Genomic DNA, 15,574 nt, shown 5'->3' on the forward strand with positions numbered 1-15,574 from the left:
TTTTCCTTTAATTTTTTGCTATGGATATGAACCAGAAAGTATTTTAAAAAAACACTTTCAACTAAAAGATACTCTATAACCAATACAACAGAACACCCTGTAAATTTTCTTGACGATGCAACTGTATGCAGTTATTTGCATTCACGTCACGATGACACACGCCATCTGAAATCATGAAAAAAGCCGCCAAAACATTCTAACGCATCTTGTCAAAACAAATGTGATGTATCTTTTGTTCGTATGCGTCGTTGTTTGTGTCCCTAGCGGAGTACTGCTTTCGTTGTAAAGCTGAACCTCATGTGTATCAATCAACCATAGCCGGCAATTGTTGTGTTTTAAATAACATGCTCACTTCTCTTTGTCTGGTGCGAAAGGGTTTGTTAGTGTGTTTGTGTGATGATGTGATGCAATTGATGTTTTGGCAACTAAATGAAAATAAAATAAAAGCAAAGAAACAATTGTTTAGCTAAGCGTTTGTATGTCATGGTCGATGACGAAGGATAGTTTTGTACGATACGGTAGCATATATTGATGAGGCGTGTGAGTAGTACAACAATTTAGGCTTGTCTTACGCATGTGCTGTCGAAATGGTTCTTATGCGACGGTGTCGTCGGATTTATGAACATACATTCACACACAATAACGCAGTCGTATGTGTAGGTGACATCATATTTTATTGGTGTGCGTGGCTTCTTGAGATGGAGCGCTAATATTTCTCTTCGTTATGATGATTAGATCTCGCTGTATGCGTGTATTTGCTTCGGCAAGTGATTTTTCTCCTCTGCTGGAACCTCTCTCTCCCTGGAAAAAGAATCAATCAGAGAGAAAAGAGAGATACTTTTTCGGAAAACGGAAGGAAACATCCTAAACCATTCTAGTGGCAGTCCATCACGTTCTGGATTAGACTATTTCCATCCGTGGATTCTGATGGCGTTAGCCTTGAATAAGATCAGCGCTCAGAAGGATGATGCCAAAGTTGTGCAGCAGAAATACTACATCTATTGATATAAATTCTTGTGAGTTGGTTTAACAACTCCAAATATTGCATTGGGTCATTTTAATAATTTGTAGGATATTGAATAAAATGAGATTGGAAAAACAAATTGATGGAATTGGTGACCAACTGAATCTTTCGATTTGCACTCCGATTCGATTTGCAAGAGTGATTCTTGTAGCAAACCGTCAACTTGCTGGTTGAGTTGATCTCCAACTCCAACGATGGTTCGTTGAAAATTAAACAGTTTGTTCAATGCAAGGAATCGTGGCTGTGGAGATTTTTTCCATGATTTTTTAGACCGTGTTTATGTGCGATCAGAGTGCCTTACTCCAGGAGTGTGCTCTCGGTGTCTTTCCTGTGCAGCGGAAATGTTTTGGCACTCATACATACCCACATATTAGCCATTGCCGTATGTAGTCGGCGACGTAACTGCACCCATCGCACGGTTCTACAGAGTACAGCCGGATATATAGGGACTGTAGGGAAACATGTTTTACCATCATAAGTGTGCACGAACACTTCATCGGAGGCTGTTTCACTAATCGCTTTATTTAGTTGTTGTGTTTTCGCTGTCTGCGTGCAGTCGGTGCATGGAAGAGCGGAGGGTTTTTTCTCTTCAGGAGACTGTCACTCTCTCTCTCTCTTCAATTCAACCAGAGAGAAAAGAGAGATAATAAATCAGAAAAATTTGATGAAAGAACTCAAGCCTTTCATGTTCCTTCTTCCATAACGTTATGCATTCGACTATCTCCTGCCATGCGTTCTGATCGCGTTAGAAATGACTAGGATCAGCATCCAGATGGGTGATGCCGTAGTTACGTAGCAGGAATATAGTTTTCATTATTATAAATGTTTGTGCGTCGGTTTAACAACTCGAAGCGCTGTGCTAAACCACCAAACTGTGTTCGTGATCGATGCATTTTGCTTTATTATGATCGTGTTCATACAGAAAGCATACTGTTTCCGGCTATCCGTAGAGTCATTCTATTTTTGGATCGTGCAGTGTACAAACAAATACGCCGCAATATGTTATTTGAAACTAACCTAATTGAAACTTTTTTAATTACTTCTTACTAATTACATCCAATTTGGGCGCCATATTTCCACTGTGACTGTGTTCTGCAACCTTTATGTGTTTGAATTGAAAAAGGATTGAAAAATAAACGTCAGAAAAAACGAATTGATGGGATTGAGCATCACTTTAACCTCTGAAATTGCCACCCGGTCCCTCTTTGTAGCAGTCCGTATGCATACTAGTTAAAGTGATGCCCAGTACCAACAACGACCCGTTGACAATTGTGCAGCTTCCTGAATACAAGGGTTCAACGAATAAGGAATTTGCATTTGAATTTCTCACAGTCTTAATATTATAATTAGAATACCGATCGTACCGATATTCAGAAAAAAGATCACGATCAGTGAGGCAGGAAGTATAAGAACCGATCTGAACCGTGCAAGAAACTAAGTTGTTGAGTTGTTTAAGGTCTGTGTTTCGATACATTAAAGAAAGTTGACTTGACGGGAAAATAGATGGAATTAGAAACTGATGATACCGAATAGATTTGCCACCAAATCGATCTTGTGACAGATCGCTTGCAAATTGGTTACACCAATTTCCAACTCCAACTATGGTAGGATGACAATTGTACAGTAACAGTACAGGTTTGTGTTCTACGATCACGTACTAATACTATTGCAAACATGATATGAATATGAATGGTTATCATCCAGACAGGTTCATCTTTAAAAAATTCTCCATTGGTGTGAGTTCAATTGGGTTTGCCTAGGCATCGGATCCGAGCCTGTTCTAAATTTAGAAACTCTACTCTACTCTAAACTTCTCTCTCTTGGAAAAGATTTTTTGAAGGAGAGGAATACAAATCGATAGAATTGGGGGATGGCTTTACCCGGAGCTCGCCACCACACAGCTCTTTTGGCAGACCGCAAACTTGCTGGTTAAGCCACTCTCCAACTTCAAAGCAGGCGCGTTAACTGTAAATGCAGTGAATACTATATGCAGCTATGCACCCGAAATGCATCTGCCGAGATATGGTTTGATTTACGTATGGTATGGTATTTTCGTGTGTTACGCAGGTTAACTGGAAAACATTTTTCGTAACAATTGCTCAAGATTGGAGAAAATATTACGATTGGTGAGTTGTGCCATAGTAAGATTCTATCCACCAACCTGCAGGGCAGCAGATGCCTCTTCTATCCGACTATGACATTCCTCACACGAACAACAGACCTGCGAACATCCATCTTAAGCCGTGTGTCGCTTTGTTTTGTTTAATTTTTCCATGGATTTTTTCACGAGTTCCAATTCTGGCATTGAAGTTACAAGTTAAGGTAAACGTAAAACAAGAATTCGTCCCTAGATTACACTTTATTTCAATAAATCCAACATTATCTTATTCTTGTAACAAGATGGTGTCGATAGTTTGGATCATGCTGGAGACAGCACAGCAGACTGTATGTGTTACGTTGTTTCGCAACTGTTTGTACGGGGTGGAGATCGTGTAGAAAGGAGTCGAATCGAGCGTCACTATTTCGAACAACTATGGCGATGGGTGTGTTTGGTTATTGCCTTTCAATAAATTACTAAAACGAATCTAACCAACTGCGGATGGCTTTTCTTCTTAGTGTGTTTAGCTTGTAGGAAAAGCGTTACTCGTGTATGAAATGCTGCATGCAACCTCGAACGGCGTTACGCAATTTACACAAAACTGTGCTTTTTTCGTTCTCTGCGGATCTTTCTTCTCACGTCCGTCCTCCTTAAGCGGTTCATTATTTTGAACATATAGCAGATGCAAAATAGATTCAATTCCGAAGAAGAAAATTTTAGGAATATTAAAACGTACTATCTTATCGAATTGGCTTGCTGAAAGTATTCAGGTTCTGTACGACAAATAACGCATCTTTCGATGAGTTTGATATAATTTTATAGCAAGCTTATTCTAATTTTCTGCTTACTTGTACTTCTTTCATACACGTTTCGGAAGCGTATTCTATCTGCTTGCTTCTTATTCATTACAACCCAACCAGGACAACATTGCAACCCTAAAGGACCAGCGAACGGCTCTTTCTTTGATTGTGGCGTATAATTTCTGCCTCTAAAATTAGAAAAAGAAGGAAAAATGATTGACAAAATCAATGAAAACATCCTACAACGGGCGATACAAAAAGAACACCATACTCAGCGGGTGTTATTTCTCTTTACCTGTTGTCGTCGATATTGTCCTTTTCATGGTTGAATGACACCTCCTGCGTGAAAAATCCAGTTTACCGAGCAACAGGTTTCGGGCACCGATGTGCATGCCATAATAGTAAAAACTCGGTCATGTGGTCTGAACAGAAACCGGTCACAAATAAATGAAACGAATATCAAAAGTTATAAACAAACACCGTCAACAAACCAAGAGTGCAACGAGCAGTAAAACCGTTTCGCAATTCCACCACAAACGCGCCCTGGTTTCTGCAACGGTGCGTTGCCCGATGTTGTTCCAGTTCGCGTAGGCCCACGGTTGTGGGTTAGTGGGGAGAATGCACAAGTTCAAGGTTGATGCCATTCGGTGGTTCGGTTCGGTGGTGTCACGTTCTGATTTCTCATCATCTCTTGGGAACACATCGAAGCGCAAGGGAGGGGATGAACGCGTGGAGATTTCTACGTCCATTTTGTGCGTCTTTCGCTTCTGCGTTAGTGATGCGGCTAATCTGTAACGGCGTGAATGCAGCGATGGGATATGCAAATTAGGGCGACACTTACTTCATGCGTTGCTGCAATCAATTGTACACCCTCGTGGAGCCGGCCCGGGCGCGTCTTCTTCCGCCGGCTTCTAAATAGACACTGTGCATTTTGCGTGTGCTAACGTGTGCCGCAGGGCTCCACACTGTGTAGCAAACAAAACAAAGCGACACACTGGTTCTAAGAACTGAACTAAAATGAGTATGTGCTTTTCCTGTTCGGTTCTAATTATTGTTCTGCTTAGCATCGTGTATTGGAATGGCAAGGCAATTTCTTTAAAATACTGTCAATATTGTTGTGTTTGAGATTCTTATTAAATGCATATTCGATAAATTACACCATGTGCTTTACCATTGCGCGTATGACTACGCACATTTTTAGCATTCCAATTTGTGCGCGTGCGTTGATGGTTGCATACAGCTTTTTCTTCTACTTTTGGCACAACAACCGTTGTCGGTCAAGGCCTGCCTTGTAACACTACTACTTGTGGGCTTGGCTTTTAGTGACTTATTAACTCGGCACGGTCGATTTGGGGCTTGAACCCATGACTGACATGTTGTTAAGTCGTTAGAGTTGACGACTGTACCACGAGACTGGCAAACTATACGCTACACACACAGAAAACAGTGGCGATGGAAGCTGTGTGAGTGTATTATTGCACGTTAGTGCGGTGTTTAGCCAGACATTAGCGATACGAGCCTGTTCTAATTTTAGAAACTCTACTTTCGGAGAACGAAACTTTCCATTTGCCATCGATCTGCCCACGATCATTTCAAAGCCTGATGATGATACAGGGTTTTCCAGGTGTTCTCATAGCTGTGGGGCACGTTATTGACTCTTTCTTACATGAAAGGAACTTATTGTAATGGGAATTGGACTCTCTAACTCTCTTGTTGGACAAATCCAATAGGAATTTCCAAGGAGTTTGTCCAAAAAGGGTGCCATAGAGTTCAATTTCCAACGTATGAAGTTCACTTTCAATGGGAATGAGTCTAGGAAGTGTCCCACAACTATGAGAACCCCTGAAAAACCCTGTAATGATCATGTAGTCTTGTACCTATTTGCCCTGATAATGCCATTTGTGTGTTGGTAGTTGAATATTTTCGAAAACATTTTTTTTTGGAGAAGAGGAAAACAAATCGATGGAATTGGTGCTCGGTATTGCCCGGAACTTGCCACCAGACAGCTGTTGTGGCAGATCGTAATCATGCTGGTTAAGCCATTCTCCAACTCCAAAGCAGAAGCGTTATCTGTTGTACAGATAGTTTTTGATATAGTGCATCTATGTGCACCCGAAATGCACATCTCGAGAGACATGTTTGGATTTACATACGGTTTGATGTTGGCGTGTGTTACGCAGGTTAACTGGAAAACCAAATTTCGTAACTGTCAGCTCAAGATCAGAGAAAATATTACGATCGGTGAGGTGTGCCTTAATGAGATTCTATCCACCAACCTGCAGGGCGGCAGATGCATCAGCTATCCGATTAAGGCATTCCTCACACGAACGACGGACCTGTGAACTTGCGTCTTTAACCGCTGTGTCGCTTTGTTTTGTTTAATTTTTCTATCAGAAACACGATGGGATACAGCCTAGGAACGGAGGAGCTTTCCAGCAAGTCGAGCGGACTGTGGCGTGCGCTGCTGGCCGAGTTTGTAGGTACGTGCGTGACCTGTCCCCGGAAATAGCTTCTGCAAAATCGCTTACCCGACAGCGCAATGATCGTGTGCCCTTTCATTACAGGCATTTTCATACTGAATTTCTTCGCTTGCGCCGCCTGTACGCATGCGAATGGAGATAAAACGCTGATCTCGCTGGCATTCGGGCTGAGCGTGTTCATGGTGGTGATGGTAAGTAGCGCCAATATTGCTGTTTTTTGTTTATTTGCTCGGTCTGGAATGGTCCGGTTGGATGGATTGTGTGGATTGTTGTGCAAGACGTACAACACTCACCTCATAAAGACCGACTTGATCGATAGCATCGGAACAGTTCCCTACTGAGTGGTAGAATTAAGATACAACCACCCGCCTTCCTTCCCAACCAAAGAACGGACAAACTCACGTGATTCCCTTTAAGAATGTTGCTGCTTTTGCGTCATTCTGATCCTTTCTTGGTAGAATGAAATATGATCAAAATTAGCATAAACCCCAAGCTTTTGGGGGAATACGATGATCAAGGTTTTACGTCAATTGAGCCAACGCGGAATGTTGTCAATCAAAATTCGATACCAACCCATAAACTTGATAACGCCGTAACGCTGAATTTCGAACCAAATGTATTAGCCTGAACAGCTAACAGTTGCCTTCATACTCCACACATTCCTTCAACGAGAAGAATAATTTACATTTTCCCAACCCTTCCTCCAACCCAACCCCACCCAACGTGCAGTCGATCGGACACATCAGCGGTGGCCACATCAATCCCGCCGTGACGGCTGGAATGTTGGCCGCGGGCAAGGTTAGCCTGATCCGTGCGCTGATGTACGTTGCGGCCCAGTGTGCCGGTGCCGTTGCGGCCACCACCGCCCTCGATGTGCTGATTCCGAAAAGCTTCCAGAACGGGCTCGGCAACACCGGGCTGAAGGAGGGCGTCACCGATATGCAGGGGCTCGGGTTCGAGTTCTTCCTCGGCTTCGTGCTGGTGCTGTGCGTGTTTGGCGTCTGTGACGAGAACAAACCGGACTCGCGCTTTGTGGCACCGCTAGCCATCGGGCTAACGGTTACGCTCGGCCATCTGGGCGTGGTGGAGTACACTGGGTCAAGCATGAACCCGGCCCGTTCCTTCGGCACCGCATTCGTCACGGACAGCTGGGCTCATCACTGGGTAAGTCTGGCTGGGAATCGGTTGGGAGGTGATAATTGGTTTAAATATTGTGACCGTTCTTGATGTCAAACTTGATGTCAAACACACAGATCTACTGGGCTGGACCGATCCTGGGCGGTGTTACGGCGGCTCTGCTCTACTGTCAACTGTTCAAGGCACCGACCGCCAGCGATGCTTCCGAGCGCTACCGTACCAGCGCGGACGATAAGGAGGTAATGTTGAACCTAATGAAACATGCCGCACTGGAGGAATCGGTTATTACGACGTGAAATCCAGTACGGGAAACCCCCGAAACCGATCATCATCTCACAATCACGATCTCATCTCATCCGCACCGCAACTTCACATCCGCATTTTAATGTGTTTTATCCCCTTTACAGGAGATTTATTTGTTATGTTTTATTGTGTTATCATTGTTATCGTTTTTTTATGAATTAAAGCAACCGTTTACACGGTTGGTTTCGTCTGTCATTTATAGCTGGCTTGACTGTGTTTTCATCACCACTCACATCCACTTCACACCATCGTTCGCCACGCTCAGTCGAGCATGGCGTTCATCACGATCATCATCATCACTCCCCCGTCTAGTTAGCCAACGGTTGTCTTAATGTTTCACTCTCGTTTTTCCCTGCTCCGTTTTGTTCTAGATGCGTCGACTGGACGGCAAGCATGATATGGCGTAAATGATCGTCCCCTCGCACCCCGAGGAGGGCTGAATTGAACCCCTTTACTCTGTGTGTCCCGTCGACTGTTGTGGTACCGTTGTGGTGTGTTATGTTTTCTGTGTTGCCGTTTTACTAATTGTGACCTCATCCCCTTGTCCACGTGGAGTTTAGTTTTCCTCTTTTTCTCAGTCCGAGCAACGGATGGACGAGAAGACGTGTCCGGTTTATGTTTAAGCTGTGTTGCAGGTGTCACTTGAAAACGCAAATCATCTTCATCTGTAGCTGGGTCGCTTGGTATATCGTGAGATATGCGACGAAGGTGTATCCAGATGCATTAACTATAATAAACTTATAGAATTATTGATAGTTACTAAACTGAAGCTGTTGCAGTGTTGTGGCTTTATTGCTTTACATCCGAAAGTATTTACTAGGATGTCCACCTATTCCACATTTCCGGTGAAGGTACCGTAAGGTCCTAGACGTTTCCCTTTTTGCATCGTCCACTGTTTTTCCCCTCATGTAGGATGCATATAGGAATTCCACTAAATTCCACCTTTCCTGATGATCGTTCTTGTCCCTGTTGGACATCTAGTATTGCAGAATTTGGTGCAGCGTTCCTGGGATGCTGTTGTCCGTTTTCGTCTAGCAGGTTGATCCGCCTGTCCAGACTATATCTTCCCACGAAAAAGGCTGAGAAGAGAAAACGGGCTTCGTTGTCTTCGAATAGGTTATTGGTGCGATTTAGATGCAGTGATGGAATGCTCAATATTTCGGGTGATCGCATAGAAGAGGACTCGCTTGATGGCTTTCCTGGCGGCGACTTCCAGGCCAGCTTCCACGCGCTAGGAAACACCCACAAATAAGTAGTCTCTTTTTGGAGATACCGCTTCCATTGAGTTCACTTAATCCTGTGTTACGTTTTGTCCATTGCTCCTTCACCGAATGAGAATGCTCTGTACTGAATGTTCAATGAAACAACTGGTAAATGTAATAGAAATCATAATATTTACAATTTCATTGAAGTAAACATTTCAACCAACCTTAAGGCCGGGCTACATTGATCGTACTCGCAAGTGTAATTTTGATTTTCACTAGCGCATCTGGCGGCGGCTGGTGGAAGCTTTTTTGGTCATCGAGGGAATGGTCGTGCCGGATCTCAAAATTAAGTAGTTTTTCTATCGTTTTTTGCCATGAAAATGGATGCAATGCGTGCAAGACATGTGCATCTACCTTTTACAAAACTTTTCTCGTCCAAATTAAGTTAAAAACATGGAAAAAATACATATTTTCTAAAGCGGCTCCAAATTGTTTGGAAAAATGCTTCGGTCAGCCGCCGCCAGGTTTGCTAGTGAAAATCAAAATTACACCATAGAGTACGATCAATGTAGCCCGGCCTTTAGGCAATGGTCCAATCTTGGCATCGTAAAGGCCGGGCTACATTGATCGTACTCGCACGCGTAATTTTGATTTTCACTAGCGCATCTGGCGGCGGCTGACCGAAGCATTTTGCCAAACAATTTGGGGTTGCTCCAGAAAATATGTTATTTTTTCATGTTTTTCACTTTAATTGGACTGGCAAAGCTTTGTAATTGATAGATCAATATGTTGTGCAAGTATTTCAGTCGTTTTCGCATCAAAAAACGGTGAAAAAACTAATTAATTTTGAGATTCAACACGACCATTCCCCGGACGACGAAAAAAAGCTTCCACCAGCCGCCGCCAGATGCGCTAGTGAAAATCGAAATTACGCTTGCGAGTACGATCAATGTAGCCCGGCCTTAACAGAGGTTTCAATACACTTTACTTAATTTGTTATGTTAACACTTCAATTAGATATTTTCCACCTTAAACCTTTATTAAATTATTTAATCCATCACCAGAGTGTACTATCTTCACTGAAAATAAGTCGTTGCTGTTGAAATTCTGTGATTTTTCGATGGTTTTATTTAACCGTGTATCGTGCAAGCAGTGTCAATCGTACCCCGTTTCACACTACACAGCTGCTTGACATTTCAAATGTAAACAAAACATTGAAATCGTATACCAGTGGAATGCGGTTGATGCTGATAATTTTGTTTATTTAACGCTTGTTTGGTGCTTCTGCTGAGCATGTTGTGTGTTTTGTTGCATTTTCAAATAAATATTACATTGCTTGCTCTTGGCGGCACGCGTTACGTTCAGCACTGGAAGCAGAAAGTGTCCTAGGAAGCTTGTAAAGTAGCCAGCAACGGAGGATCGTGCAGCAAATGCTGAAGCCTTGCGAGATATCATGCAGCGTATGTATCTTTTAACATTTATTTCTAAAACGTTAAAGCAGTTACTACACTTTTACGAGAAGCCCATTTTTAGAAGCCTGCTGGTACGCAGCTGTGGATCAGGTCTCTGGTGATAGCGCAGGAATGGAGCAAGGAACATGGTGGAGAGCAAAACGCTCAGATTACACATCATGAAGTGTGACATGCGATGGGTCCCCAACTGAGACCAAAGACTTCAATGACTTCGGAATGGTTGGTCTATATACATTCTACGCATGCTTGCCGCGCATGAACACAATAAGATGTCGGCAAACTTCTATGCAAAGTTAGACGGCGAACTTATAGGTCTAAGCCGGGAACCCATCGACAGTAAAGCAGATGCTCTTCATATTAAGTGCCACTTTTAGCACTCCTACTATGGTTCTGGTTCGGAGTGCTTCTAGGGTAAATCAGCAGGATGCCGTGTATTACGATTTTTAGGCTCTGTAGAGCTGCATATTTCATTGAACACAAAACACTAAATACGATTTATTTTATTAACGGAACCATAGATTGAAAAATTGTTAAGCGTAAAAAAATGTAAGCCCAATTTTCCTTTAAAAATGGCACAAAGCTGCTTCGAATAGGGTATAAGGTTAGCCTGACGCCCCTTATACTACCTGGCTAATTCTACCGAAGCTTTGTAATGAAATTGTCACCCTGTTAAAAATATTGAATATAATCCAACTAGAATCATTCAATATTAATCAAACTCAATCTAACAAGATACTTGATGAGAAAATCAATGGAGAGAATCGACCTTCGATCATATTAGTATCCTATATTAGTATCCTATATATATAGTATCCTATATTAGTATCCTATATATATAGTATCCTATATTAGAATATCGCTATTCTAAAGGCTTTACAGGGTTTTCATGATGGTTTAGGAAGAATATTTGGATTCATCCACATGTTTTTGAATTTTTATTCGTTTCAGGATTTATTTTCAGTATTCACATATTTTTAAAACGTCCCCACATTGGCATCGCCTCAACATTTTTCAAACAAATGATTGCAAAATATGTGTGAAGCAGTAAATGAATCGTGTGACGAATTTAACCAAAAAACAAAACACATTTTGGGAGTCCCAGATCAAAAATAACATCTCTGGTTGTCAATACAGGTTATCTTCTTCAATAAGTCTTATCGTTTATATTACTAATTGCATAATTAAATAATCACAAATCAGCTTTGGACCTGCAAGTGCCAGTGCTCTTGGGTGACTAAACGGGGCTTTCGCTGATAACGGGGGCTTGCCTTTGCACTTTAAAAGGAAACGAACGAACTCACAGCAACATGGCAATCGACTTGCTAATTAAATGCCGTCTCGTTCTGCGCGTTCTTGAGTGTTTTAGTTACAAATATAGCAAATGTTTATATTGCACCTTATGTCGTTTTCTATTATTAAGGGAGGCATTCTTTTGTGAAATTCCTTTGATTTCTCTTACAAACAAAATAAGGAAGGAATTTATGAACAAACCCCCTCACAGCTCTCTGATAAGGCAGGCAGAAAGTACATCGAATGTAAAACTTTGATAAGAGGTCGCATTTTTTGTATTATTTTTCCCCCTGTTTGTGCAACCGAACGAACAGCACTGATAGTGCGTAATCGCTCTGTACACATCGTGCAGAAAAAAGCCACGAAACTCCATGCTTCCCATGTTTGTAATACATTTTATTTTTCATTTTAAAGCAGCAGTTTAGTTTGTAAACAAAACCTTAAATATAGGAAGTATATGAGCAACACTTTTTAAACATATAGTAACAAGCCATTGAAGTTTGTGTGTGAAGGGGGGGAATTAGACCTCTTTGGAGCGCGAAAACGTTCGCTAAAATCGCTAGAGAGTGTAATACTACCATAACCTACAACAAGTCACACTAACACATTATTGTACCGAGCAGCATGAGCAAAGAGCACTATCTGGTTGGATGAATAGACCTTCTTAGTTTTGTTTACTTGCGATCCGAGCTAGCGGCGCCTTGCACACACAAGTCCCCCGCTCCTGTCTGTCAGTCTATAGGAGTTTTCTTTGGGAGGGGATTTTGATGGCAGTAGGCCCTACGTACGCCACAGTTCTTGCCAGCTAGTACGCCGTCTCGACCACCACATCGAACACCTTTATATCGCCCTGTATGTAGATTGCCTCCACCAGGCGCGGATTGTCCCGGAAGATAAACTCCGCAATCAGCTTGCCGTTGAGCGAAACCTGATAGCTAACGTCCGTGCAGGCGATCTGCAGATGGAACGGTTTCCCCGGCGCAAAGTCCGTCACATTTTCCGACCGCTCCTCGCGCTCCCATTTCCCGTTCGTCCACGAATTCCGGCAGATGACGTGTCGGCCGCCAACGCTGCCGAAGCGCGGATTCAGATGGAACAGTATGCTCGGATGGGGCCACACGTACGCACTGCTCTGCAGGTTCACGTAGAACGAGTGGGGCAACAGCTTCACCCGCCCGTACAGATGCAGCTTGCGGCCGTTGGTGAACGGTTCCTGCAGTACGCCCGTGTACGGCATCGGCTTCCCGTCCGCTTCCGGCAGGTGCAGCGGCCTCGCCACACCTAGCTGGGCAGTTGCCAACGCTTCCGGTGACAGTTGGCGGATAATTTCGAGCTCGAGCTGCGGATAGCACTCCATGTAGCACTGGTCAACGGCCACATCGCGCACATCGCCCTTCACCTCCAGTGTGCAAATCTTCCGATAAGGCAGCCGGTGCTGGAACGCGTTGAAGTGCCGCCCATTGACGCAGATCAGAAACTCCTTGTCCGTGACGAGCACCTGGACGGCAAAGCGTTGGCCGCGGTGCAAATTGAACGACAGCGGGGACGCCACCTCCTCCCGGCCCCAGCAGCCCTTCACGCGGCAGTTGCGCACGATGTAGTTCTGGGGCAGCCGGGGGTTGAAGTGCAGCGCAACGTCACCATTTTTCAGCAGCAAATTGATGGAGAACCGCTCACAGGTCAGCTGGATCGTGCCGCTAATGACGAAGCACAGCCCGGGCGACACTTCCGTAATGTTTTCGACCGTGTGGACCACCTCGGTGGAGGAGCTTTTGTCCAGGCTGATCGAACCGGGCGATGACGCTTCCTGGTAGGCAAAGTCGCAACTGTCGATCGATTCCGTCGACATTTCGGACGGCGGTGATGGTGTTGGAGAACGGTGGACGTTTGTTGTTGGCGATGCAGCACTGTCGTCGTGCGGCGGGTAGTAGCGCTTCAGAAGGGCCTCAAACTGGCGCTGGTTGCGTGTCGAGGCCAGCAGCGATTTGCATTCCGTCCACGAACTGGCGCGACAATCGAGCAGAGCGCCACCGTAAGCTAGCAAGTCGTCGCCAATACTAAGCGCCAGAAAGGCAAGTACGGCCATTCGAGAGCTATATCAGCTTGTCCATCACGAATCCAACCTCTGTGTGTGTGTGTGTGTGTGTGGTGCTGCAGGAGAAAGGGAAGAGATGAAACGGATAGTGTGTAGTAGTCGTTGTTCCAATTACGGCGCAGTAAAAATACACACCAACGTTACGCTCTACACTTTACAAGAACAACCACGAACGGCTATATGTGTGTGTTACAAGGGGGTGAGTAATCGGAATCTCGTTACCACACAACTATCTCCTTATATTGCTGCTCCGGACGGCACTGTACGGCTGTGTTGTGAATGAAAACTGGCAATTGGGCGAGGAGAGAGCAAAGAAAAGAACCCCTTGTGATGGTGTTGTTGTTTACATCAGTCTCGGGCTGACAGCTGACAGTTTTATGGGCAGTCGGGGCCGAAGTGTCAGCCTATCTGCACTCAAAGCCCGCTTTCGTTCGTAGTTTGCCATAATTTTACCATTTTTATAGCAATTTACAGGATTATCGGATTTCAATTGGTAATATTCTAATTCAACGAAATTTTAATAATTTCTCGAATCGTTAAATGATATGATTAAGGCCGGGCTACATTGATCGTACTCTCTGGTGTAATTTTGATTTTTACTAGCGCATCTGGCGGCGGCTGACCGAAGCATTTTGCCAAACAATTTGGAGCCGCTTCAGAAAATACGTTATTTTTCCATTTTTTTACTAAAAACGGAGGAGAAAAGTTTTGTAAAACGTAGATACACATGTTTTGCACGCATTGCATCCATTTTTGCAATGGAAAACGATGGAAAAACTACTTAATTTTGAGATCCGGCATGACCATTCCCTCGATGACCAAAAATAGCTTCCACCAGTCGCCGCCAGATGCGCTAGTGAAAATCAAAATTACGCTTGCGAGTACGATCAATGTAGCCCGGCCTTTACATTTTCCTAAGGCCTGGGACTATGAACATCTTACCATTGAATACATGTTGCCGCAATTATGGATTTTTCTATTTATTTCAAAAACGCATTCGCTCACGAACGCATTTTCAAATTAAATTCAAATTATTCTATTATCCATTTTAGTATGCAGACATGTATGAAAATGTTCCTGCAAAAAATAAATATTAAACAACTAGATTTGTTGCTACAAAATTGTTCTCACAACATAAGTTCAACAGTTCGTTCATACGATTTGGCAACAAATGTTCCCGAAATATTTTCATAGACACGGGTCTAAGTCGCTTAAGCGAGCGAAATAAATAAATAAAAAATTAGCTCTTTGATGTGTTTTATTGAGTACAGGTTAGACATGTTGACACATTTGATTAATTATTCGTAAATTAATTATTTCTTTTACTAAACTTGAGGATGTGTGTTCTATACATGAAACAGATTATATTGGGCAAGATGCTTTGTTCGTAAATGAGTTTGCAATTAATATATTTCTTCCATTACGATATAACGCCAATCAAGTGAACGTAAACTTCTCGCATTTCTGTACAAATAGTCAGACCTTTTAGTTGTTTTCGCATAACTTCTCTCCATGCAGATATAAAAAATATATATATATATATATATAAACCCAAAATCTATTAAAGTGTAGAAAAACGGGAAATACTAAAAACAGGGACTTTGTTGAAAACGAGCATTCAATTGCGGATACATTGCTTTTTTTGTATAGTAAAGTAAAATAATAACCAC

At 43.0% G+C, this 15,574-nt stretch overlaps 2 protein-coding genes across 7 annotated transcripts in view; one reads left to right on the forward strand and one right to left on the reverse strand.

Annotated features, from left to right (window-relative positions):
* The window catches only part of LOC1279813 (aquaporin FA-CHIP), a 76,091-nt gene extending 67,480 nt beyond the window's left edge, over positions 1–8,611 (forward strand). For 3 of the 6 annotated variants that reach the window (XM_061662725.1, XM_061662722.1, XM_061662723.1), the window contains exons 2-6: positions 6,317–6,402; positions 6,487–6,593; positions 7,132–7,566; positions 7,656–7,778; positions 8,214–8,611. In XM_061662725.1, coding sequence (XP_061518709.1) covers positions 6,324–6,402; positions 6,487–6,593; positions 7,132–7,566; positions 7,656–7,778; positions 8,214–8,249 — 780 coding nt within the window. In that variant the 5' untranslated portion in view covers positions 6,317–6,323 and the 3' untranslated portion in view covers positions 8,250–8,611. Of the gene's footprint in view, positions 1–6,316; positions 6,403–6,486; positions 6,594–7,131; positions 7,567–7,655 lie in introns of all 6 variants that reach the window. The other 3 variants (XM_061662721.1, XM_061662720.1, XM_061662719.1) reach the window with 2 other exon arrangements.
* A 3,573-nt stretch (positions 8,612–12,184) lies between these two features.
* LOC1279807 (galectin-6) lies at positions 12,185–14,266 on the reverse strand. Its single transcript, XM_319586.5, has 2 exons — positions 14,040–14,266; positions 12,185–13,960 (listed from the first exon to the last, which is right to left on the reverse strand). Exon 2 carries the CDS (start codon positions 13,893–13,895, stop codon positions 12,615–12,617), a length of 1,281 nt encoding a protein of 426 aa, XP_319586.3. The 5' UTR covers positions 13,896–13,960; positions 14,040–14,266; the 3' UTR covers positions 12,185–12,614.
* Between the last annotated feature and the right edge of the window lie 1,308 nt (positions 14,267–15,574).

The sequence above is a fragment of the Anopheles gambiae genome, chromosome 3 (genome assembly GCF_943734735.2).
Source record: "Anopheles gambiae chromosome 3, idAnoGambNW_F1_1, whole genome shotgun sequence".
Lineage (NCBI taxonomy): Eukaryota > Metazoa > Arthropoda > Insecta > Diptera > Culicidae > Anopheles > Anopheles gambiae.

What these genes read in the sequence shown, in the direction of transcription:
- LOC1279807 (XM_319586.5), bottom strand. Translation starts at nt 13,895, where the DNA reads ATGGCCGTACTTGCCTTTCTGGCGCTTAGTATTGGCGACGACTTGCTA.